The 24,459-nt window shown below is 50.9% G+C and overlaps 2 protein-coding genes across 19 annotated transcripts in view; one reads left to right on the top strand and one right to left on the bottom strand.

Moving 5' to 3' along the window:
• The window catches only part of FHL1 (four and a half LIM domains 1), a 59,157-nt gene extending 52,317 nt beyond the window's left edge, over window positions 1-6,840 (top strand). For 2 of the 7 annotated variants that reach the window (XM_047715818.1, XM_047715817.1), the window contains 6 exons: window positions 2,096-2,277; window positions 2,584-2,758; window positions 3,337-3,506; window positions 3,967-4,153; window positions 4,771-4,970; window positions 5,355-6,840. In XM_047715818.1, the coding sequence (XP_047571774.1) occupies window positions 2,122-2,277; window positions 2,584-2,758; window positions 3,337-3,506; window positions 3,967-4,153; window positions 4,771-4,970; window positions 5,355-5,438 (972 nt within the window). In that variant the 5' untranslated portion in view covers window positions 2,096-2,121 and the 3' untranslated portion in view covers window positions 5,439-6,840. Of the gene's footprint in view, window positions 1-686; window positions 838-2,095; window positions 2,278-2,583; window positions 2,759-3,336; window positions 3,507-3,966; window positions 4,154-4,770; window positions 4,971-5,354 lie in introns of those variants that run through there. The other 5 variants (XM_047715815.1, XM_047715816.1, XM_047715819.1 and 2 more) reach the window with 5 other exon arrangements.
• Window positions 6,841-10,656: 3,816 nt separating this feature from the next.
• Window positions 10,657-24,459, bottom strand: part of MAP7D3 (MAP7 domain containing 3) — a 54,331-nt gene continuing 40,528 nt past the window's right edge. For 4 of the 12 annotated variants that reach the window (XM_047715889.1, XM_047715893.1, XM_047715896.1 and 1 more), the window contains 11 exons: window positions 23,163-24,010; window positions 22,307-22,434; window positions 21,836-22,041; window positions 20,172-20,301; window positions 18,677-18,809; window positions 17,565-17,669; window positions 16,536-16,589; window positions 15,197-15,299; window positions 13,968-14,166; window positions 12,633-12,904; window positions 11,798-12,037 (listed from right to left, as the gene is read on the bottom strand). In XM_047715889.1, the coding sequence (XP_047571845.1) occupies window positions 12,030-12,037; window positions 12,633-12,904; window positions 13,968-14,166; window positions 15,197-15,299; window positions 16,536-16,589; window positions 17,565-17,669; window positions 18,677-18,809; window positions 20,172-20,301; window positions 21,836-22,041; window positions 22,307-22,434; window positions 23,163-24,010 (2,186 nt within the window). In that variant the 3' untranslated portion in view covers window positions 11,798-12,029. Of the gene's footprint in view, window positions 12,038-12,632; window positions 12,905-13,967; window positions 14,167-15,196; window positions 15,300-16,535; window positions 16,592-17,564; window positions 17,670-18,676; window positions 18,810-20,171; window positions 20,302-21,835; window positions 22,042-22,306; window positions 22,435-23,162; window positions 24,011-24,459 lie in introns of those variants that run through there. The other 8 variants (XM_047715890.1, XM_047715891.1, XM_047715888.1 and 5 more) reach the window with 8 other exon arrangements.

The following is a 24,459-nucleotide window of genomic DNA, read 5'->3' as shown; positions in this document are numbered from 1 at the left end:
GCCGGTGCCGTCTAATCTTACAAGTTCTGATTTCCTGCCAAATGGTATTTCGGAGCCGCTGATAATTGTACTTCCTGGCATTTACTTGGTTTCTCTACTCGGCTCTTAACAAGAAAGTCCATCTTGGTTGAGAGCACAATTTCAATATGGAAAAGCTAGTGAGACGAGGATTTAGTGAGGCCTGTGAAAGACCGGCAGGGCCCAGAGGAGGAGAGTGATTGTCCGCGTGCTCTCACGGTGACAGGCACTTTTTTCTGTCTGCACAGGGCTAATGGCCCTTTCGAAGCTGCCTTGGGTAAACAGCGTGCTGCTCAAGGAGACCAGGCCTCGGTCCCCCTGCGTCTCTGCTTTTCCTCTCTAACCCGATTACGTAAGGGAACATCCCTCTGGCCTTTTTGGGGAGAAAGTGCCGCTAGGGACCATTCTCTGGTCTCGATGAACCTCTGAGCTCTGGCACAACTGTCTCAGGCAACTGTCTTTGCCCGAGAATGCCACCCACTCGCTTTCCGTCGTTCGCTCCCTGGAGATGAGGGGATCTGTGCAAGGGCCAGCCTGAGCAGGGGCTGCAGCTGGCCCAGAACATTCTACCCATCCGTGGTGCGATCTGCTTTGTCTGGAGGCCAGCTTCTGAAATGCGCCCAGCTCCGAGGGAGAGTTCACCAGCCTTGGCCGAGGCGGGCTCGGCGACGCAGGGTGTGGTTTCCTTAGCTCACTCTGTGCTATTTGGTTGCCTGTGGCAACGGGATCCAAACAACTTGGACATGTGTTTGTATAAAAAAACTGGGAATGGGACCCAGAGTGGGAGTCCGGGGCCATTCAGCTGGTGGAAGAGCCACGGTGAGTACCGGGCAGCTGCTCGTTCGTCTTGCCTCATTCCCTCGCTAGATTCCGCGGGGGTATTTGCTAGCGCGAGAACCATGTTGGTGGGTAATTGGAGAAAATTCTCTCCATTCTCATGTTTCCTGCGCAAATTAAATAATTGCTATCTACTTACCCACGTACGGTTCTTTTCAGGAGGAGCAGGGAAAATTAGCATATGTTTCAAGAAATTGGGAGCTCATAGATCTGGCAGCTTTCTGGTGGCGGAGGAACGGAGTGCCTTAGCTCGCGGCGATTACAGACGTGCAGTCTGGGGTCTGGAGGGGGTGGTGGGGGCTTGGGGACAAGGGGAGTTGTTCCATATGAAGGCAGTGGAAGGGGTTCTTGGAATGATCAGCTTAACACGTTTTAAAAGCCTTTCTCTCCTGCCCGCCCCCCCCCCCGCAATCATACTTTCACGTCGCAATTTTTAAAACCGCAAATGCTTCGTTGACTCTCGAGCCTCACTTGCTCGAACAAAGGGGGGCCTGGATTTTGGCGTGTCATAGAACGGCACATTGCCGTGACAAGTGCTCACGGTGGCGGACCTTGCCAGTACAGTTGGAGAATGCTGTTGTGAGAAGTCCTCTCCGGGGTCATGGCTCAGGCCTCGGGGGTCCGTGAACTCTGTTGGATGGAGCTCTTTAGGGTCCATTTGGGATTTCAAAGTGCTCTGCCGGATTTGAAGGATCAGATGGTTCATTTTGAACCGATCCATAAGGGTTGTTCACGGGGCCAGCGTCCTCTCCTCTCTGGGCAGTGAGCCCCAGTCTGTCTGTCCGGCGTGCTGACTCCTGCAGATGGGAGCGCGGTCTGGGAGAAAGAGCCCGAGGCTGGCGGTGGGGGGAGCAGAGCAGCGGCTCCTCCTCCTCCGGCTGCCGAGCAGCTTGCCTCCCGGAGCGGCCGCTGGCGCGTGTCCCAAGCTGTGTGTCCACGGCTCGAAGGCACCACACCTTTCTAGAAGCTCTGTCTGGCCAACACAAGTCCTGACCCCCTTGTCTCCTCCTCCAGCAGGACTTTCTCTCATGTTCCCAGGGACCCACCGGCCGCGGACTCTGATCCCCGGCCAGTGGGGGGGCTGTTTCTTCCCAGGGCCCCCGTGAAGGACGTCCGGTCCTGGCGCCCATCGCCAGCCAGGCTCGGCGGCAGCGGGGACCTGACCTCCAGGCCCTGGTGGCACCGCACCGCTGTCCCCCTCCTCCGTGGGCTCATTTGCTCTGCCGCCTTGCCCCTGCAGGTCCATCCAGCTACAAGGTGGGCACCATGACTGAGAAGTTCGACTGCCACTACTGCAGGGACAACCTGCAGGGCAAGAAATACGTGCAGAAGGATGGCCACCACTGTTGCCTGAAGTGCTTCGACAAGTTCTGCGCCAACACCTGTGTGGAGTGCCGGAAGCCCATCGGCGCTGACTCCAAGGTGACCGGGCTGGCCCGGTGTGTGGGGCGGGGGACACCTGTACAGGGCAGGGCCGGCAGGGATGTGGTGGTGAGGGAGTGGAGGCTCCGGCTTCCATCGCAAGTCCTCAGCTCCCCCCACCGCCCCGGCCCCGGTCTGGGGGTCCCCAGGAGCTCTTCCTCGCCTCGGTGTTCTCATGTGACTCACAAGTGTAAGGGACTGTGTCGGCACAGTAGTCTGCCCCACAGGTGTTGGGCTTGATGGGAGGGCCCCTGCCCCCCCCAAGCGTCTCTCACAGCAGCTCGTCTCCTTCTGCTTGGTTTCCAGGAGGTTCACTATAAGAACCGCTACTGGCATGACACCTGCTTCCGCTGTGCCAAGTGCCTTCACCCCTTGGCCAATGAGACCTTTGTGGCCAAGGACAACAAGATCTTTTGCAACAAGTGCACCACACGGGAGGATGCCCCCAAGTGCAAGGGGTGCTTCAAGCCGATCGTGGCAGGTAGTGTCCCCTCTCCCCACCGGGGCAGCCAGGGAGCAGGCCCACAGGGCCGAGCTGATGCCGGGGCTCGTGGTGGTGGGGTGATGCTGCTGTGAGCCGCGCTTAGGTCTTAGCGTATATATGCACGCATATACGTACACGTATATCTGCGTACACATATATGCTCGCCCACACGCACACACTCGGCAGCTAAAGAACACTGGAGAGAGCGGTCTGTGGCAAGAGAAAGAAGTGAAAAGTATGTAGCGCTTTCTCATTTGGGTAGAGTGAGTGAGCAAAGCATGCGACCTCCTCAGGGTGGAATTCTGAGCCAGGTCAGGTCCGCTGAGGCCGGGGGCGCGGGGCGGGGCTTCAGGCATCGACTCCTCCCCTGATAGAAGCTGGGTCCGCACCACCCTGGTAGGTAGGCCGGTGGAGAGAGAGGCCCCCACGGGGAGGGTCTTTGGAAGCGCGAGGCCGAGACCTGCGGGGCCTACATTCCCTCCCCTCTGGAGGGCCCAGGGCGGTGGGGGGCATGGATTACAGCCCCTTGCAGGGCACCGACAGGGGGGCTCTCGCTGGCTTCCCTCCCACCACAGGAGATCAGAACGTGGAGTACAAGAAGACCGTCTGGCACAAAGACTGCTTCACCTGCAGCAACTGCAAGCAAGTCATCGGGACTGGAAGCTTCTTCCCTAAAGGGGAGGACTTCTACTGCGTGACTTGCCATGAGACCAAATTTGCCAAGCATTGCGTCAAGTGCAACAAGGTACGTTGTCAAGGGACTGTTGTTTCTAGAAGCGTTGGACAGTTTGCAGAGCACTTGCACACACACTATCCCATTCCATCCTCACGACAGCCCTGCGACGTGGGAATTATTATTCTCGGTTTGCAGATGAGGAGACTGTGGCAGGAGAAAGTGGCGCCCGGGCCCTGGCCCGCTGTCCAGGGACACACTCACTGTGGAGGCCCCTGGCGGCCCCAGCTCTAGAGGCCTGCCTCTGCCACCTGGTTGGCTGTGCGTGACTTCACGCAGGTGCTCGCCCTCTCTGAGCCTCGGTGTCTTCATCTGGAACCCGGGGATAATAATGGCACCTGCCTCCCATGGCTGTTGTGGCGATTAAATGAGATATTGTATACCAAAGCGCCCAGCACAGTGCCTGGCACATAGTAGGCATTCAACAAAATGGTTGTTGAATCTGAATCCGGTGCTACACTCCCTGGTCTAGGCCATCACATCTGGAGGAATCACTTACCAGGATCAGCCCTGGCATGCCGAGTGCTTTGTGTGTGTTACCTGCTCTAAGAAGCTGGCTGGGCAGCGTTTCACCGCTGTGGAGGACCAGTATTACTGCGTGGATTGCTACAAGAACTTTGTGGCCAAGAAGTGTGCTGGATGCAAGAACCCCATCACTGGTAGGCTAAAGAGTCCTTGCTAAGTCTGCCAGGCTAGGTCTTGCGCATGGTAACCATCTCTCATTTTCCTCCGTCGTCGGTTTCATCCACAAAGGCCCCAGAGAATGTCCTCTCCCCCTGCCACTGTGATCCTGAAGGCCCCCCCCCCAATAGTTCGGATTCTCCCTCAGGCCAGCCTAGCCTTTGCCATACAGAACACCTCCTGACTACTGCTGACTCACGACGCGGCCGGAGTTCACGAGCCTGAGACCCACGGCCACGGCCACGGGCAGGCAGGCACCGTGCGCACTCACGCGCAGGGAGGGGAGCGGTGAGGTGGGCGGGGGGAGGTCCGGCGGGGTAGGGAGAGGCCTGGGGTGGGTGGTGGCAAGGTTGGGGGGGATGGGGGAGGAGGGGGAAGCTGGCGAGCGGCAAGCTGGGTTTAGAGCGCCCCTAGCGGCAGGCTAGTTGAGGGGTCGCTGCGGGCAGCTTCTTTGCGATCAGAGCAGAGTTAATCACTTCATTCCTCATCTCGCGGCCGCGGTCCATGTGCCCTGGGCCCTTTCCCTGCCTCCAATTTTCCCATCTCCCCGGGGAGCCTTGAAATGTACATTTGAGAAGACTTTTGCCATCCTCAGGGAAAAGGACTGTGTCAAGAGTGAGCCACCCAGTCTCTAAAGCTAGGAAGCCCCCAGTGTGCCACGGGAAACGCTTGCCTCTCACCCTGTTTCCCAGCGCCAACCTCCGGGGCAGGCATCCGGGTGGAGAGAGGACTTGTCCCTCGTGGGTGGTGGTTCTTTATAGAAAAAATCGAAGCTTAGCAGCTCCTCGAGGCCCGGTAAGTGCACACCCCACGAACAGCCCAAGTTTGCCTCCTGGTGGCCACTTTGATGCCATGGCCCTGACCTAAATCAAAGAAACTGGTTATGCTGGGAGGTCGGTGCGCGTCACAGGGGCAATAGTGGTGGCAGGGGAGTGTGGGCTCGTGGCCGAGCTCTGGCATCTTCTCAGGTCCTGGAGAGCCGGAGCAGGGTGGCGGCGGCGCACTGAGGGGAGGGGGGGGCAGTGCGCAGTGGCGGGGCGGCGGCCGGGGCGGAGGGTCGGGCCGGACCGATGCGGCCCCCGCGTGCTTGTCGGCTCTGTGAACGTGAACGGGCCAAGCGGCGGCCTGCCTCTCGCCCGCACTCAGCTAGCTCCCCTGTTTGCTTTGTTGTCTCCCCAGGGTTTGGTAAAGGCTCCAGTGTGGTGGCCTATGAAGGACAATCCTGGCACGACTACTGCTTCCACTGCAAAAAGTGCTCCGTGAACCTGGCCAACAAGCGCTTTGTTTTCCACGAGGAGCAAGTGTATTGCCCCGACTGTGCCAAAAAGCTGTAAAGTGACAGGGGCTCCTGTCCTGTAAAATGGAATCGAGTCTTGTTCTCTGTGTCCTCACCCTCTGGCCAGCGCCACCCCCCCCCCCCGGGCCAGAGTGGCCTCTGGCCTCTGAAGTCCTCCTCCTGCCTTTGCCCCCATTCTACGCTGTCACTCCCACCAGGGCGCACAGTGCTCGCGCTAGGATGTAGTGGCCAAGTACACATCTCCGTAGCTGCCATGAGAACACACACACTTAGGTAGACCAACTCTTCTGCATGTTTATCCTAGAGCAGAAAAGTGCTGACCATGTAGCTGCTTAGTGACGCAAGCAAGCGGCATACCCCACGAAGCCCCTGCCCAGCTGCGTCTCGCGGCTCAGCCAGGACCCGCCGTGTCCCCGGGCCACGTGAGAGTTGCAGCGGCTGCTGCAACTCGGCTGCTCACGTCTTTGGTGAGCAGAAAGCAAACTTAGCGAAATGCATGGTTGAACTTGCTCATCAGAGTCTCTTCTGTTCTTTTGTGCTTTTGAACGACTGATACGAATTTCCAGAAAGTTAACATTTGAACTTAGCTGTTAAGTAACTCTAAACTGACCTTCTCCCCCCCCCCCACATACTAACTTCCAATTTCCCCGTGTGGCGTGTTTTCTGAACGTTCCTACTTTCAAGCGTGGAACGTGCAGGTGATTTGCAAAGTGTAGGCAGACCTGAGAGAACGAGCCTGTTGCTCAGGAACATCGTCACCGCGAATGCTTCTGGAGGCTTAACAGAACTAACCCAGCTGCCCTTTCTCTTTTATTTTTTTAATATTTTTGTTTTAATATGAATAGTAACATAGTTTATGGGTTTGGAGACTTGCATGTCAGTATTTTTGCCCCCTCCAGCGTTCCTGCAGTTTTGAAATCCATCCTACAGAAGTAACCCTAACACCTGAGAGGGGTAGCTGAGCAGGCACCGGGACGGTCACTGACCCGACAGGATGTCTCCGAACAGTGATGTAATGTAGTAGTTGTCTGCTCTTGGTCCCCGTGGTGAAGAGCCCGGTTCAGTCCCTCTTATGACTCTTAAAGGACTGCCCCTCAGAGCTTAGCGGGATCTCTGGGGGCGTGGCGGCCACCCTCCCGGGCCAGCCGGATGCCCATGTAGTGCTCACCTCACTGCACTCTCATCGACATTGTTCTAGGACATAGTATAACGAGACAGTACCACAAGTGAACACGTAATGCCAGTGCATACGAACATTCTTGTAGGAGTGGTTAGCGAAGCCGACGCCTCATTTCTGCATTTTGTCATTAGCTATTATCCTCTAACGTTTCAGTGTATCCTTACAGAAATAAAGCAGCATATAAATAACTGGCCTGGTCTTTTCGTTTTGCCGCTGGGGTTGCTGTAAGGGGACACGACTGGGGATCCCAGAACCCCAATGACTGTTTTCCTTACTTCAAGCGCAGACTCCTTTCAGTGCAGCATGGAATAGGAATTCCAAGCAAGATAAAACCTGTAAGAGCCCTCGGATCCAGTTAAAAACAACAAAACCCCACTCTGATCCCAAAGAAGCATTTCACAGATGCTCACATCCCTGAAAGAAACCGGGGTGGGGGGGACTGGGCGGGGGAGGCGGGGAGTAGAAAGGAAATGGCAGCTGAAGGCTGCCCTTTCCCTGTGCCCCGCGGAGCGCCGCTGTCAAGGGCTCCCTCCACTCTCGGGCCGCGGGAGAAACTCGCTCCCCCTTGTGGCCGGCCCGGGGATGGGGCGACGGTCTGATGAGCATCGGGGCCGTAGTCATGAAAGCAAAGGGCAGGACCGCTCTTGTGCTAACGTGGACCTGACCGTGTTAGCAGGGAATCAACCTGTCAGCAAGAGACCACGGGCATTTCTATGAGCAGGTGACAGCCCCTTGTGTCTGTCTCCCTAGAGAAATGAGCAGTTAAAACCACAGAAGTGCTGAGTCATCTGGAGCCCCAAGGGAGCAGGGCGGGGTGAGGAATTGGGGTGATCCTCCCACCCCACCCCCCCGCCTCCCAAGGGAGCTGGCCGGGTAAGGGGTAGATCCCAGAGGAGACAAGCCTGGCGTGGAGTGGGGACTTCCTTCAGGGACCCAGTGGAGGGGGGGGTCCTTATTCTCACCTAGCTGGTGCTTGGCCCCCCAGTCCACTGACTGCTCCCAGCCCCTTCTCTTCCTGACTTCTCTCATCTGCCCGATTCTATGCTCATCTTCCATCCTGTGTTACCCTTTGGCCTTCCTATCCCCCATGGCCCGCAAAACTCCAGCCTACACCAGGGCCAGGGTCCGCTGTGAAAATGCACCACGACCAAAGCCTTCGGCGCTGCCCAAGCCAGGCCAACCTGGCCAGCTAGGCCTTGCCTTCCCCGGACCAGCAGGTTGCTTCCTCCCCGTTCCTCACCCGCGAACAGGTCTGGCTTGATAGCTAACCCTCACAGCCCCCGCTGATGGCACTATGGCCCCATTTTCCAGGTGAGAAGGCGGAAGTTCAGAGAGCTCTGCCGGAGGTCATTGTGAGCAGGCATTGCCACCGAAATGGTGAGCCCCCCATGGTAGGGGCTGTGTCTGCCGCATCACACTGCGAAAACCATCAGGTCCGCTCAGTACTCCATTTGCAGACGGATGCTATAAAGACACGGGGAGGGGAGATGTCAGCTTTTTAGCAGAGAACCCTCTTCTCCCTGGTAATTACGGGGATCGGAATATCAAGAACATACTGTGTGTTCACAAGGTGTGTTCTGGAGCGGGTGGCCTAGGTTCAAATCCCAGCTGCTCTGCCACTCACTATGCCACTGAGACCTGACCTCTCTGGGCTTTCCTCGCCTGTAAAATGTGACAGAATTCCTACCTCCCGGAATCACATGCAGATGACATCATAAGCACTTAGCAGGACGACTGACATCCAGTAAAAGCACTAGATAAATGTTAGCAATTTGCTCATACCTCCAGCATCAAAGGCAGTCTGTTACCCACCATGCAAGCCACAGGACACTTCCCACTCGCAAAGCAAGACAGGATTGTTGGCTTTACGATCATACTTGAATTTGAGCATCAGCTCTGCCTCTTCCTGGTTGTACGATGTTGAACAAGTGAGAATCTCCACCAATCTGTGTCCTAGGTAAAAATGAATACCCATCCTCACAGGGTTTAAAGATGCCTAATAATAGAGTCCCTGGCATATGGCACGTGTAGATGTAACTATAGTTATTACCAGACTTGGGGAACCCCCTGGATGCACCCATCCAGGAACACTGCAGCTGGATTGGTGGGAAGGGAGAGCAACAGCGAGGCAGCCTCTCCAGGCCCTGCTTCTTCAAACCAGGCCTCCATGGCCCTGGGGTGGCAGGTCAGGGGGGCGGGGGGAGGGCACCACCAGGCCACCAGGAATGGACCCCTGATGGAATTGTGGGGTCCAGCCTGCCTCCAGGTTTTTGCTTCTTGGCACTAGCTCCTGCTGCGCTTTCCTCTCTCACCACGAGGGACTCTGAGACCATAGCAGGGCCACGTGAAAACACAAGCCAAGTCCCAGAGCAAGCGCACAGGCACCTCAGCTAAGACGTGGGACTTTAGTACTTTCAGTCCCTGTCCAGCACTCTTTCCAGCAGTCCCTACAGCACCGCTGTGGCGGCCTGGGAACAGAGCTGTCCCAAGGTACCATACCTGAGCGAGAGGACACAGGTACAGGAAACGGGCTCATAGGCAGAACCCACTGGCAGAAGTTAGGGACCCGGGCCTCAGGGGCAGGGACACTAAGAGACCACCTAGAGAGGAAGGAACACGAGAGGTAACCAAGGTGTCCTATACCCCCACCGAGTTCAAGGGGCTCAGCCAGCGTCCGCCACCTGGGAGCTGGGAGCGGCTGCAGGCGGCGTGCGCCCGGCGCATCGGGTCGGCGGCTGCAGCCTGACCAGCAACGTGCAAGGCTGGGGGGGGGGGGGCGGGGGGGGCTGCCGCTGTTCTCAGCACCAGCCCCCGAGGCGGGATGAACAGGGGCCTCGTCTGTCGGAAACAAACCCTAGCAGAACAGAATGTGTCTCCGGGGAGGAAACCAGACACCTACGGGCAGGTGTGAACGAGGGGTTTAGCCACGCACAGGACCGGGGAGGGGTCGGGAAGTCAGGACCCGCAGGATGGAGGAGGCGGACAGAGCACTGTCCCCTGTGGCAGGCACAAGTGAGGCTCCTAAAGGGGCTGCAGAGGGGGGTGAGGAGTGATTGCTTAAAGGGGACGGGTGTTTTGAGGGTGATGACAATGTTCTGGAACCACATAGTTGCCCAACATAAATGTGAATTTTACCACAGTAAATATAAAGATACTTAGGAATTTTTTTTTCCAAGATTTTATTTATTTATTATTTATTTATTTTTTTAAAGATTTTATTTATTTATTTGACAGAGAGAGATCACAAGTAGGCAGAGGCAGGCAGAGAGAGGGAAGCAGGCTCCCTCCTGAGCAGAGAGCCCGATGCGGGACTCGATCCCAGGACCCTGAGATCATGACCTGAGCCGAAGGCAGCGGCTTAACCCACTGAGCCACCCAGGCGCCCCCAAGATTTTAATTGAGAGAGCAAGCACCCGAGCAAGCGAGGTGGGGGGAGGGAGGGACAGAGGGAGAGGCAGACTCCCCGATGAGCAGGGAGCCCGGGATCATGACCTGAGCCCAAAGCAGCCACTTCACTGAACACCCCACGTGCCCCAGAGAAAAATACTTTATGACCACTGGCCTCCGGGAGAAGCCAAGAGCCACCGCTGGAGAGAGTAACAAGCACTGAAACAGGCACAGAATTTGAAGATACGCACCTCCGTGCCCCATGGGTGACTGAGGGGGGACAGCAGAGGGTCTGCTCACCTTTTACTGAACCCACCCACCACTTGCCTCCATTCACAGCCTGGTTAACAATTAGGGCCACCTTCACACCACCGGCAGTAAAGGTTTTATGATTAGAATGAGAACGAAGGGGCGCCTGGGTGGCTCAGTGGGTCAAAGCCTTTGCCTTCAGCTCAGGTCATGGTCCCAGGAGCATGCATGATCCCAGGTCCCCGCAGCATCGGGCTCTCTGCTCAGCAGGGAGCCTGCTTCCTCCTCTCTCTCTGCCTGCCTGTGTGATCTCTCTCTCTGATAAATAAATAAAATCTTTTAAAAAAAGAATGATAAAGAAAACTTGCTTTATCTGCAAAGTTTATTTCACAGAGCACACATACAAACATGGGTGTAACAGTGTTTCAACATGTGACATTTGTGCAGAAAAATACCAGAAACTCTTTGTCGGGATGATTGTCTCTGCCTTCTATACAAAGAGCTAGTGTATAAAAAGTCTTCAAATCTAAGCCACCAAGTTCTAACCCATAACAATGGTACAGTACTCTGAATGCCCAAGAATTAAAGAATCAGAAAGAATTCCTTCCTTTTACAAATCCAAGGCTGGTGGCTAGAAAGGAACCCAGGCTTGCTTGAAACTCCTTGTGATTCGCCAGCAAACTCATTAGCAGTAGGACTATCCTGCATTCAAGTTTTAATTGATGGTGTGTGTAAGCAGAATTTGACAGATTCCAGGAAACCTATTCTGCGTGCGTGCAAGTGTGGATGCACGTGCGTATGTGCGTATGCGTGTGTGTGTGCACGCCTATCGCGGAGACCAAAGAATGGCACCGCTCCTGTGCTCACTTGCAGCCAGTGGCTAGGGCAAGGCAAGCAGCTCCGGTCCCTACATCCCAAGGCTGAGTGTGTAAACGAAGTGCAGGCCTGGCAGGCACAAGGACCAAAGGAAGACATGTTGCAAACAACTAGGAGCATGACACGTGCCCTGCCAGACAGCAGCCACATACGGTCTTAGGTATGATAAAAACACTGCACGTTTTTGGAAATAAATCCCCAAGGTGCACTTCAAAAAAGGAAACACCGATAAGAACGGAAGGTGCTAACACCGTGCTGAGAGCACTTTCTAGGACCCGGAGCATTTGGGGGGTGCCAGGGCCTGTGCACTCAGGTGATGGCAGAGTTAAGAACATACATACGTAATGGAAATGTGACCTACTGTATTTTGCAACCTCCTGCTTGTTTATTAGAAACAACCCAGCAAAGCTCTTATGAGCAATCTTGAGCCCCTCGCCCACCCCATACGGTCTCTACGAGTCGAACATCTGCTCTGAATTTCTAAAGTAATGTAACTATTAAACAGAATAAGCAGTATTTTAAGAGAGAAAATTCCTCCTCAGTTTAGAAACTTAAAGAGTGACCACTTCCGAAAGGCACTGCTGCTGTGCACTCACACACCCCGGCTGGAAAACAAAAACGAGACAGCAGAGGTTTTTACAGGGAAACGAAAATGACTCTTTACTCAGAACCCCTGATGTTGTTAAAAGTCAAGATGATATCGTGCATCTTCTGAGATGATACACATTAAGGCGTCTGTCTGTTGTGTTCCCTGTTTCTGATGGTCATTTTAGTGGCGAGGTTCAAGTCAGAGGCTGAAAAATTAGGGGGTCTGGAAGATGAGATCCAGAGTAGAGGGTGAATTCTCTTCTGGGCTGCACGAAGTTTACATATCTGACCGGAGGGAAAAAGAAAAAAAAACAACAGTAGAGCAGATGCCAGTCACACTGCTGCTGGGCCCAAGCCTCTCTTCGTGGTGGGTCCAGGACCTTTGGCAACCCCCTCCCCGAACCATCGTTCCCGACACACAGTGCCCCCAGGATCCCAACCCCCAAACAGGCCCAAGCTGCCTCTCAATTTAAAAAAAAAAAAAAAAAAAAGCTTCTTAAAGGAAAGAAAAGCAAAGGCCTTTTGGTTTTGGGAAACCAGATTGAGAGACTAAGTCCAAAGGGCTGACAAACCTTGCACCCTACATGATTATTTATCTGCATGCTCTAATGCAGCTGGTGTACCAGGGGCGCTGACGAGAACCTACTTTGTGTATCTGGTAGGAAACGGCAGGGCATCAGAACTAGAATCAAGCCCTTTATGCTCTCAATGCCAACTCAGTAGAAGAGCCTTTGACATCCACCTTAGCCTTCAGACCCACCACCGTCTCCCTACTTGCCTCAGAGTGACAGGGTACCAAGAAGGCCTGGGAAGAGCCAGAAGCAGGAGAGTTCATGGCCAACTGCCTTTCAAGCAAGGTAAAGACAGGAGGAGGCCTTACCCAATGGAGCAGGAACAGAATTGATTTTCTTGTCGTCTAAAGGCAACGGGGGACTCTGGTGGAATGTCATGGAACCTTTCAGATGGTATTTTCGGCTATCAGGAGGGGTACTGGACATAAGGGACTCTGCCTCATTTCTGATGTCAATAATTTTGTCACAGATCCACTCCTGTGCCTCTGGGTCTAAACTCTTGGAAGGTCCCACGGTGTTACAGGTTTCACTTGCCTTTCTGGTATTGGCTGCATGGCTAGTCATTCTTTTGGTGGACGATCTGTAAAAAGAGATGCTTAGGTTAGAACCCTGACTATCCCAAAGCCAAGGTTTTGTCCTGAAAGAAGCCTTATCCTTAAATGAAGGATAAATAACTTGGGATAAGTAACTTATCCTTCAGAATCCTAGCATGGGAAAGCAGGAAGAGATCCTGGAAATCACAGAACACACTGGTTTCCAAATTGTGTCCTGCCAAGTCCCAGGGTTCAACAAACACTAAGCAAGGCCAAGAGCAGCTGAGCACGCAGGCCTCCAGAAGCCCCACCCCCCACTTCATGTGGATCCAGGACATGGCCAGAACCATGGAGTGAGGACGGACTGGCTCTCCCAGCTCCAGGGCTCAGTCCAGCCTGTCACTGAGCCTCTTGGCCCCTTGTGTTCACGTGGGCCTTGGAGGCTCGTGTCTTTTTTTAAGATTTTATTTATTTGACACAGAAACAGAGTGAGTGAGGGAACACAAGCAGTGGGGAGTGGGAGAGGGAGAAGCAGACTTCCCGCTGAGCAGGACCCTGGGATCATTAGCTGCGCCAGAAGGCAGATGCTTAATGATTGAGCCACCCAGGCACCCCAGGCTCACCTCTTCTTAGGCAATCCCCAGGGAACCTTCCTGAGAATCTATTGCCACTCTCCCAACCTAACTCCTGCCCTCAGTTTCCCCATATGTAAAACGACATCCACACCGAAGTCAGAGTTGCAACGAGCATCGGAACAGGCAACATCAAACACCTGGTATGCGGCAGTCACTCAGTGCCCCCTCCCAGATTTTATGAGCAACACCAGTGTGCACAAAAGCACAGCTTAGGGCCGGATGTATCTGGTTTGAATGTGGGCTCTGCCTTATCACAATGGGATGTTGGGCAAATAAGGCCCGTCGTCTCTCCGTGCCTCAGTTTCCTCGTCTGTAAAAGTGAAGATGATAGCCCTTACCTAGCAAGGCTGCTATGGGGATCAATTTACTTCTGGAAGAACTTGACACAGTGCTTGGTAAAAACTAAGAGCTCAGTCAGTAATTTTGTGTATGACTCCCACCAATTTTATTCTGATAAGCTTGCTGAGTGACTCACCTGGTACCCTTTGCCTGAGCCAAAGGGTCTTTCGCACTTTTTGGTCTGAAGTTTTTCATGTCGCCATTAAAAAATGTTTTTGTCTCTCTACGGACTTGGCCAGAAGTGGCGTCTAAAAACACCAGCTTGGGAGTGTTCTTCTTCATGTTTTTAAAATATGTTTTGAGTTTTGTGGATGAATCCATGCCATTTATAAAGGCTTGGAAAACAAAAGGAAGAAGATTAAAACTGGAGTTTCGACAACGAAGGCAACAGAAGGTGAAGGCTGTGATGGTGGCGCATCGGGGCACAGCGGCCGCCTACAGGCAAGGGGGACCATGCAGCAGGATGCTGGGGTGCAGGGTGCCGCCCGGCACGCAGGCCTGCTCGGGCCTCAAAGCACAAAGGAGCCACCTCTGAGGAACCTGCCTCCTTCCTCTGCCAGACAAGAGTGGGAAGCCGGAGGGTAGCGGGCAGCAGGCTTCTTACCCCTCCTCCTGCCCAGCCACCTGGCCGATCCCGCCTCTTCTTTCGGCCTCGATTCCAGTGCCACCGCCTCTGTGCCCCTGGCCCTGCTCTGACTGCTCTATTCTCACCGCGTTCGGGCCAACCCGCCGATGGCAGTATCACCGTGTGCCTCTGTTTTGCCACGGGATGCCCTGAGGCTAGGTCTCCTCCTCTCTGTATCCCAGCTGGCCCAGGAGAGAGAAATGCATGTTCGTTTCCATTTGTGGGATTAAAGAGTGCCTAGTTCTGCTGCCATGAAGTGGTGCCTCCCCATGAGGGACTCGGCCATACATCTCAGAGGGTTCTCAGGTCATGACAGGTGTGACATTTCTCTCCGGGAGGTGCAAAGTGGCATTCCTCCTGCAGTTAATCATGGATGCCATCCAAGGCTGGGAGCCAGGAAATGCTCGTTAAGCCTCACGTTCGGGTAAGAGCTACTACCTGCAGCCTAACGGCACAAGCTGCACCTGACTAACGGACGCCACCGCGGCAGGCTTTCCCGAGTTGTCTACGCGCCAGGTACTATTCTCAGCATGACATGGATCAGCCTATCACAATGGGCTACCTCCTGCTACCCTAGGAGGACCACATTTGCTTCCCCTTTTTCAGGTAGGAAAACTGAGTACAGAGAGGTTCGGTAAGTTGCCCAAAGCCACACAGCTCAGAAGCAGAGGAGCCCCTAGATGAACCCAGACAGTCCAACTCCTACACAGTGACTAACCAAACTCAAAAGGCAAGCAAACCTGATGGACGCAGGTCATCAAACGAATTGTCATCACTTTCTGACTCCTCCTCATCGTCCGCCTCGTCCTCCTCGTACGTGTTATCAACAAATGGTTCTGCGGCCTAGGATGAGAAAAGAAGTCAGGATTACATCTAATATTCTGTCAGCCTGACTCGGCTATTTCAGAGAGAAGAGGTTTCATGCTGGACTGATTGATGGCTATTTTTCATCATTTCAATTAAAAATTTAAAAAAATCTAATGTCTTGGGCCCAAAGACGACAGGGGACAGAACAGCTGGCCCTAGCTGTGTCTTTCAGTTAGGGAAAGACACTCAGGAATGAAAGACTTCCCCGAGTGGGAGCCAAGGGGGCCATGGCTCTGGGTTGGGATGCAGGGTCTGGACTAAGCTAAGGTAGGGCCAACTGATGGAACAACTAAAAAAAATTCTTGGCTGTCTCTTGAGGGTAAACTCCCCAGGCCAGCAGGCTAAGTGATCTTTCAGATGGTGACTCGCTGCACTTTCCAGAAATGACATTTGCATTCTATGTTGCCACGATATGAATGACCAGACTGGGGAACTGGAAAGAGCTAAAATACCAGTGTGGCAGCACAAAGGGTAAAGGGCATAGAATTTGGAGGGAAAAGGCCTTAGAGGCATCTGATGCCTCAAAAGAGAGGATGCTGGAGTAAGCAAATACTTGTGAGAGCAACCCCAAAAAGTACTTACCATAAAGGAAAAAAATGAATTTGGATTCATGAAAATGAACGGTCTGTTCATCAAAAAGCATTATGAGAGTATGAGGCAAATTAGGGCAATACCTACACATGCACAGAAGCAGAGGAGGTAAAAACTACACAACAGTAAGAAGCAAAAGCCGCTGAATGGAAACACGGACGAAGGACTTGACAAGGCACTTCACCAAAGCAGATCTCCAAATGGCCAAAAAGTAGATGAAAAGGCACTCGAGTTCATTAATCATCAAAAACTACCCATCAGCTCGGTAGTATGCAAATTAAGAACTTCTGTGCAGCTGGAGGCCACGCATTAAGACAGGCCACGAACTGGCCGAGGACACATGCAGCACAAGCGAGCAGGAAAGTAGGAGCATCCAGAACAGGGGAAGAACCACAAGTCAGTGAAAGACAGGATCAGCCCAAAGGCTCTGGGCACAGACCCGAACAAGCATCTCGCACAAGAAAAAGCAGGACAGCTCATTAAGGACAGAACGTGCTCCACCTCCCATAATGAGGGACACGCACGCATGATGCTCGCGTTGCCGCCAGACTGACCAAAAGGCGGCAAGCAGCTGAAGCAACAGGACTTCTTACTCACTGCTGGTGGGGACACATAGACTACCTTTGCGGTATTCGAATCTGTCTTTCTTGTCCGCTTCATAATCTCCTCAATTCTCTATTTAAAGGAAAATAAAAATTCAAACGTGAAAACAGATTAAAAACAAACCAACAGTCCCGAGGAAGTTGATTACTTCCATTTTCCACGAGCAGACGCACCAGAACTGGTCCCAAGCCACAGCTTTCACCACTCTGAGAGCTCGGGGTGGCCGCCAGGGGCCCTCCCAGTCCCAACGTCAGTCATCCTGAAAACATCTGGAGGGGTAGCAGCCGAACTAGCCATCTTAACCCAGAAATCCAATTACCTTTCACTCGTCATTTTGTAGACTCAGAAATTCATGACTTAAAAGCACATACTGCGAGCCAGTTAGGACTTTTTAATGTTTTAGTCTGAACAGATCACGACTGAAGCGGATAATAACAAAAAGAATGCACCCCAATGATGTAACATTGTCAGAAGGCTGAGGCTGCAAAGAGCACACACACAGGAGGGAAAGAATTTTCTCCTTGGTGCACACCTGGCCTCCTCAGGGAGGCCACCCACTCCCAACAGAGAGGCCTTGCAGCCTGGACTGGGGCCTCCTGATCCCAGATGAGCCAAACTGAGTTGCACAAAGTGAGGTCCCACCTTACAAACAGCCTACACCTCGGCCTTTAAGAGACACCTGCACCTGGTGCTCCCTCCCACTCAGCTGCTACGGTTTCTAGCCCAGTCCAGAAGAAACTAGCTTCCACCAACCCCTCCCAGGACCGGAGTGATTCTGCTCAAAGGAGCTTTGTTCCCAGAGGTTTGTGATACCGCGGTGTCACTGTACTGGTCATCAGTGGTCTGCCACGGAGAGGTCAGGTCAGCAAGAGGAGACCCTTCTACATAGGAAGGGTGAGATCCTTGGATGAGAAAGAAGAGAGCTGCAGTGGGAAAACCACCAGAGGCTAACATACCACTTACTTGTGATTTTGAAGAACATGTTTTGGTATTGTGTGCCCAACATTGTTTTCGAAACGAACCAAACTCCCAAAACAGAAACAGTACCTTTTTTCTCTCTAATCTCTCCTGCAAATTCTGTAACATAATTCTCTCCTGTTCCTTCTTGCGTTTGTCAGCCTCCTCCTGAGCTTTTATTTTGGCGTCCCCTTTCTAGAAAATTTGCATAAAAATACCACTTACTCTCAATATACAAGTGATAACTGAGAACAGCTGAGAAAATTAAACAGTTAAAGGTTATCCAGCATAAAAGAATGTAACCTTCTTTTGACAAGTACCTATACACACGACATTCATGAATTCTGAGTTTTCAAAACATCAGCTAAAAATGCACAAAACCAGGCTAACCATCGTCTTGAAGATTTAGAAGCCATGTCTGTCCCCTCCAGGACCTCAGGGTCACCATTCCAGCACCGTGGTTATCAGGCCACTATGGTCCCAAAATCAGGAATTATACAGCTATCCATTAACACAGCAACAGGAGCCAAAAGTCTTACACCTTTCGAAAGCATGGAGAGGATCCTTAAAGACAGCTTCCCGGGGAATGCAAATGCACACAACCGCTTATGCGACACACAACTGATTCTATTAAGTGATACACTAAAACTGGAATATTAAGTAGGCTGTGTTAGCAATTCAAAGTGAGTGTATAGTCTGAGCTCAGTTTGTGGATTTATTCACCAGAGGATTTGAATTTGCATGGGTGAGACATTCTTACTGGGGAACTGGAGGACTTTAAACTTTTGGAGGCACTCATAATTTTTATCGTCTCTGTTGGGGGGTATGTGGAGTGCAGTTGTGAGTGCCACAGAGTGCAGGACTGGGAAAACTCACGTAGGACATTTAATCTGTGCGAGCAATGGGACTTCCTGAAACTGAGCTGCAATGTTGTTTATGTAGACAAAATAAAAAACTAGTAATTTATAATTCTCAGCTTTCTGCTTCTGTTTCACTTGGAAGATATTTTAGAATTTTGCCAAGGGTGGCTGGGAATGACTTGTAGTGGCCCCGGGTAGCAGCTAGATGATAATGGAAAAACACAGCCACACAAGGCTGCATCTGTTCATCATCTTTCTAGGGGAAACAGATTTTTGCCTTGGGTTTTAAATGAATTTCAGAATCTGGTCCTCAACCTCTGATAAAGTGGAGAGCCAGCAAACCTGCAGTAACACTTTCTGGTCTTCTGGATCTGGAGATCCTTTCTTCATTTCCTTCTGTTGTTGCCCATCTTCCAGTCTCGAGAATTCTTCTTGTTGGACTTCCGCTGCTTTTTCTGCCGCGTCCTTCGGTTTGCTAATAACACAACACATTCAAACAACTCTTAGTATTTGTCTCAGTCTCTACCATATACAGCTTACAGTAATACGCGCATTTTTTTAAGTCATCTCTACGTCCAACATGGGGCTCAAACTCCCGACCCCGAGATCAAGAATCACATGGTGCCCCAACTGAGGCAGCCAGTCTATTCTAGAGGCTGCACACACGCACACATGAGGTGGGGCGGGGGGGCAGAGGGAGAGGGAGAGAGAGAATCCCAAGCAGATTCCACACTCAGCACAGAGCCCAATCCGAGGCTGAGATATGACTTGAGTTGAAACCAGGAGTCAGAACACTCAACCGACTGAGCCACCGAGGCACCCCAATTTTATCATTTTTAAATGGGGGAAACTAGCGCCTGGTAGTAGAAAAAGATTTTTATCAAATAGTAGGCTACATTTTAAAAGGAGAGAAAAAATGGCAATCCTTAACTGTGTTAAACACATGGGACCCTCCAAAAGGCCTCATTATACACATGTTCCCACCCAATCTCACACATGATAATTTAAAGGAGGGTCTGGTGGTGCCCAGAGGGAAACCTATCCACAATGACCAGTATGCAGGGCTTTTAAAATGTTAAATGAGCTGTTTACACGAAGCAATGATGTTCTTCAAGTTAACATGTTGTTTTTGCTATTCACAACATCCCTTTCTTTCCAAACCCACATAAAGAGTACTGAAAGCACGTGACTACGTTTCAAATACTTACTACTTCAAAACGACCTCAGGACTGTAGCTATTCTGTGCAGGCCGTGGACAGAGATTTATATTCCAGGGCCCTAGGTCAAGTGAGCTCAAGACTGAGGGTCAAGAAACCTTGAGATGAGTTAGAATGAACTCAAGTGTACACGAGGTTTGCTGCCCCAGGAAAGCATTTCGGCAAGGCTTGGTGACACTGAGGTATCACAAAAGTCACTGAAAAGTCCTAGTGAAACACAAGGTAGTACACTTTCCAGGTTTACAAAGTCTAAAGTTCGGAAAGACTTCCGAAACAAAGAAAGGGACTGACCCCAGTGAATGCCAACAGCAACAGCCTGGTTGGACCACTTGGGTGTTCCTGCCGGTGTGGGACCCTGACCCAAGTGCTGAACTCCTGGCGCATCTTCACGCGTGATGCACGGCTACCAGACTACACCATCTCTCTCTACAAACCAGTGTCCTCTCTGCTGGAGATGCTTCCCACATTTGTTTCGAAGGCAACAAGTCATTTCTGATTCACACTAAAGTCAGTCACTCTTTGATAATTTATAATACATCGAACCTGAAGGTACATTTTGACTTTCAAAATCTGGGCCCCGGCCAAGATTGAGAGTACGGAAAGAGTGGATTTGTGCTCACCTCTGCTCCCTTTCCTTTTGTATTCTTTCTTCTCTCTCTCTTTGTTCACGAGCAAGCCGTCGCTTCTCTGCCAAAATTTTTGTTGCCTCCTTGGCATTCATAGTCCCTGGTGTGCTTTTATTACTAGACTCTAGTTGAAATTAACACGTAAAACAGTTAGCTGAGGGAACTTAACACCCTTAAGTCCAATAAAGAGGTGCAAGACAACCAACAACATTAAAAACCCAAACAATACGCCCATGGTCTAAAATTTATAAGTAACTAGCAACGTGTAAGTAAGTGCTTACAACAGAACAGGTTTGGTTCAAAAACCCAACCCCACTCCCAATAACATAAGTAGCAGTTTATCTCTTGGTTAACTACTTGCTCCAAATGAAATAATGTACTTCCACTTTGGTTTAGCCACTTTGAGAGACATCAGACTAAAGTGACCTTCTGGGGGACAAAGATGAAGACACAGTGAATACTGAGGAAAACAAACTTATGCTCAGTCTATATGAAGCATACAAATAACCTGACTAAAGAAAAATAAAGCCAGCATGCATTTTGAAATTTGTGCAGAATTTTTACTAAATAATTACTGTTTAGATGAACATGGTAATAGTAAACTGTATCTGACTGATCATAAAGTGGCGAACTACACAACCAAAGAAACCAAGACTATCAGTAAAATAAGGAGACCACGCAGAGGCATACTGTAATATTTCAGTCCACATAATGACTATTTTAAATAGATCACATATAACAACAAGGATCTTAAGGAATCAGGAATGAATAATTTGTAATAAAAAGATTATTCCTATGATTTTAAAAAATCACCGTGGAAATCCTTCAAAAAAGAATTTACTAGTGTATTTAAAATGTCACGGCCCATGTATGGAAATGACTGTCAACTCTTTATGGACACCTGCAGGGCCACAAATGACCAGATGTGCTCTCTCCAAGGATGGACAACACCTTATGGCCATTCACAGAACCATCCACTATCAGAGCTGGATGGGACCCCAGGGATCACCTACAGCTCATCCAAGCAGTGCTTTTATTGTTTTTTTAAGGTTTATTTATCTGAGGGGAGGGCAGGCAGGGGAAGAGAGAGAATCCCAAGCAAACTCCATGCCAAGCACAGAGCCTGCCACGGGACTCAATCTCAGGATCCTGAGATCAGGACCAGAGCCCAGACCAAGAATCAGATGCTTAACTGACGGTGCCACCCACATGGCCAACTAGTACTTTTAACATCGGTTCCAGGGGCGCCTGGGTGGCTCAGTGGGTTAAGGCCTCTGCTTTCGGCTTAGGTCATGATCCTAGGGTCCTGGGATCGAGCCCCGCATCGGGCTCTCTGCTTGGCAGGCAGCCTGCTTCCTCCTCTCTCTCTGCCTGCCTCTCTGCCTCCTTGTGATCTCTGTCAAATAAATAAATAAAATCTTAAAAAAAAAATCAGTTCCGAAAGTGGTTTTTCCTCAACAAGGGGGTGGGGTGAGTAAGCAGCTCCAGCAAGGAAAAAAGAAAACAATGTGCCAATGACTGGTTAAATTCTCTATCAAAAGAAGGCTCACTCACCCTATAAAGTTCTCAGAAATGGAGAATAAAACAAAGGCAACCATCCCCAAACTATCTAAGATTTTCCATGTTGCCAAAATAAACTTCTTAGTAAAGGAACTTACCCTCACAGACCATCTGCTTTGGGCTCACAGCCTCAGCGCTGCTAGCAGCTTTAGGCACTCCTTCTCTTTTCTTTCCAAGACTACCCAATGCATTTTGTGCCAACAGGCTACGCTGAACAGGGATTACTTTATAGGAAAGAGCAGACTGGGACTGTTTTGACATGACGGGTGATGGTGATGACGGGCGATTCTTTTGCATTTGCCTGCTGGGAAAAAGTGACCATTAATGGGGGAAATCTGGTATGGTTTTTTAATAGATATGTGCTAATTAAGTTTATAAAGTGTCATTTCATAAATATAATGTCTTGATATTAGGAGATAATATTTTATGATGGGGTAAATCCATTTTAAAGGTTTTTTTTCTCTTTATATTTACATTACAATTCATACTACATTATTTCATTTATGAAACACTGATGTGAAATTTGTCCTGGTAAAATACCTATCAGGAACAGTTGCAAATAAACTTACTTAATACTGATGGGAGAAGGTGGACGCCACCCACTTGCAGGAGATGACGGCCATTTGTAACACGGTATATGCGATGGCGGGCGCTTCTTGGTAGCAGGGTTTGAAGCCTGCTTGTCCATTTCTGATTTCTGAACAAAGCATATGATCAGATTAATAAATTAGCATTTACCTTACTGCAGCTGGCTTTTTTTAGACAAAAATACCATGAATATAGTACAATTATAGCTCCTTAAACTCCCCATTTTCTTTTCAAGCATAACAATTCAGATTACAAAATTCAAGGTCACAGAAATAATTACTTTAAAACATCTTTCACTTCAAAACCTAATTCTATTTCTAAATCCTGATTAAAAGGTTTGCTATATTTCTCAAAAAATTTCAGAGTTTAGAGTTCATGTAACAGTTACTCCCTGCTACCAAAAATGAACTAATATTCCAGCTTTGAGGGGAAACTGTACAACAAATATCAGAGAATTTTAAATCATTAAAGTGAGTTATCCTGTTTTACTAATTTTTTACAGAATGCTATAAATATTAAGAAGCTGCTTATGGGGGCACCTGGGTGGCTCAGTGGGTTAAGCCGCTGCCTTCAGCTCTGGTCATGATCCCAGGGTCCTGGGATCCAGCCCCGCATGGGGCTCTCTGCTCAGCGGGGAGCCTGCTTCCCCCTCTGCCTGCTTCTCTGCCTACTTGTGATTTCTCTCTCTCTCTCTCTCTCTCTCTCTCTAATAAATAAATAAATAAATCTAAAAAAAAAAAAGAAGTTGCTTATGTTGTGAAACCTGACCTATCATAACCTACACAACTAAATACAGATTTCAATAGAAACTTTGTCAATAAAAGGCACTTGACAAACCTGTGGAGAGTCTTTCACTTTCACCTTGGAAGATGCTTCCGCGCCCACCTTGGGGGATGCCTTGGAGGACGCTTCCACAATGTCTTTGGGGAGTGCTTTCACACTAGCCCCAGGCGATGTGTCCACACTGGCCTCAGGTGACACTCCCACACTAGCCTTGGGAGACGCTTCCACACTGGCCTCAGATGACGCTTCCATGCTCGCATCAGGGGATGCATCCATGCTCACCTCAGGAGATGAGTCTAGGCTCACCTCAGGGGACGGATCCACGCTCTCCTCCGGGGACGACGGGTCCACGCTCGCCTCGGGGGACGACGGGTCCACGCTCACCTCGGGGGACACGTCCACACTCACTTCCGGTGATGTTTCCATGCTCTCAGGGAGTGCTTCCACACCTGCTTCACACAGTGCTTCCACGCTCCCTTCAGGGGGTCCTTCCACGCTCACCTTGGGGGTGGCTTCTGCGTTCCCTTCAGGGGCCACTTCCATGGTCGCCTCGGGGGCCGCTTCCACGGTCGCCTCGGGGGCCGCTTCCACGGTCGCCTCGGGGGCCGCTTCCACGGTCGCCTCGGGGGCCGCTTCCACGGTCGCCTCGGGGGCCGCTTCCACGGTCGCCTCGGGGGCCGCATCCACGCTCACCTCGGGGGCCGCTTCCATGCTCACCTCAGGGGTTGCTTCCACCTTCACGTGAGGGGCCGCCTCCACGCTTACATCAGGGGGTGCTTCCACCTTCTCCTGGGGAGGCCCTGCTGCTGCTGCCTTGCGAAGCGCCATGGTATTCTTCAGTTCATCACTGCTGTGGCTCCGCAAGGGCATGTTTATATACTGGATTAAGGCATTGTGGGTACCTATGGGTGAACAAGGACAGGATGAGACCAGACAGAAACCAGACAAGACAGAAACACGCCACGTAACAGTACAAGAACAGGAAGAGAAAAAAGAGAGACTATGTGTTCGTTAGTAAATTGCAGGGATTACCCCACAACATGGAAGTGTCTAGTGAAATGGAACCCACACACCAGACAGAAACATCTCGAAGTTGGTTACTTCAGAAGCGCCACCATTAAGCGGTGTAGTGAAAGCAAAAGTCCACTACAGGCGAAAAGAGGATGCTTCTTCAAAGTTGATGTTTGCAGTAAGTCATTTCTCTTTTAATATCACAGTTTTGAATGATTTTTATAACACATTATAAGATATTCAACACTTTGAAAAAGTAATCTAGAACAACTTCACTAGGACCAGAGATTTTACCATTTCAAGTGATGTAAGAAACTCCATATATGGTGATTTAAATGTA

The sequence above is a fragment of the Lutra lutra genome, chromosome X (genome assembly GCF_902655055.1).
Source record: "Lutra lutra chromosome X, mLutLut1.2, whole genome shotgun sequence".
NCBI classification, from domain to species: Eukaryota; Metazoa; Chordata; class Mammalia; order Carnivora; family Mustelidae; genus Lutra; species Lutra lutra.
The sequence above is the reverse complement of the archived record's forward strand: the minus strand, read 5'-3'. Positions and strand labels throughout refer to the sequence as shown.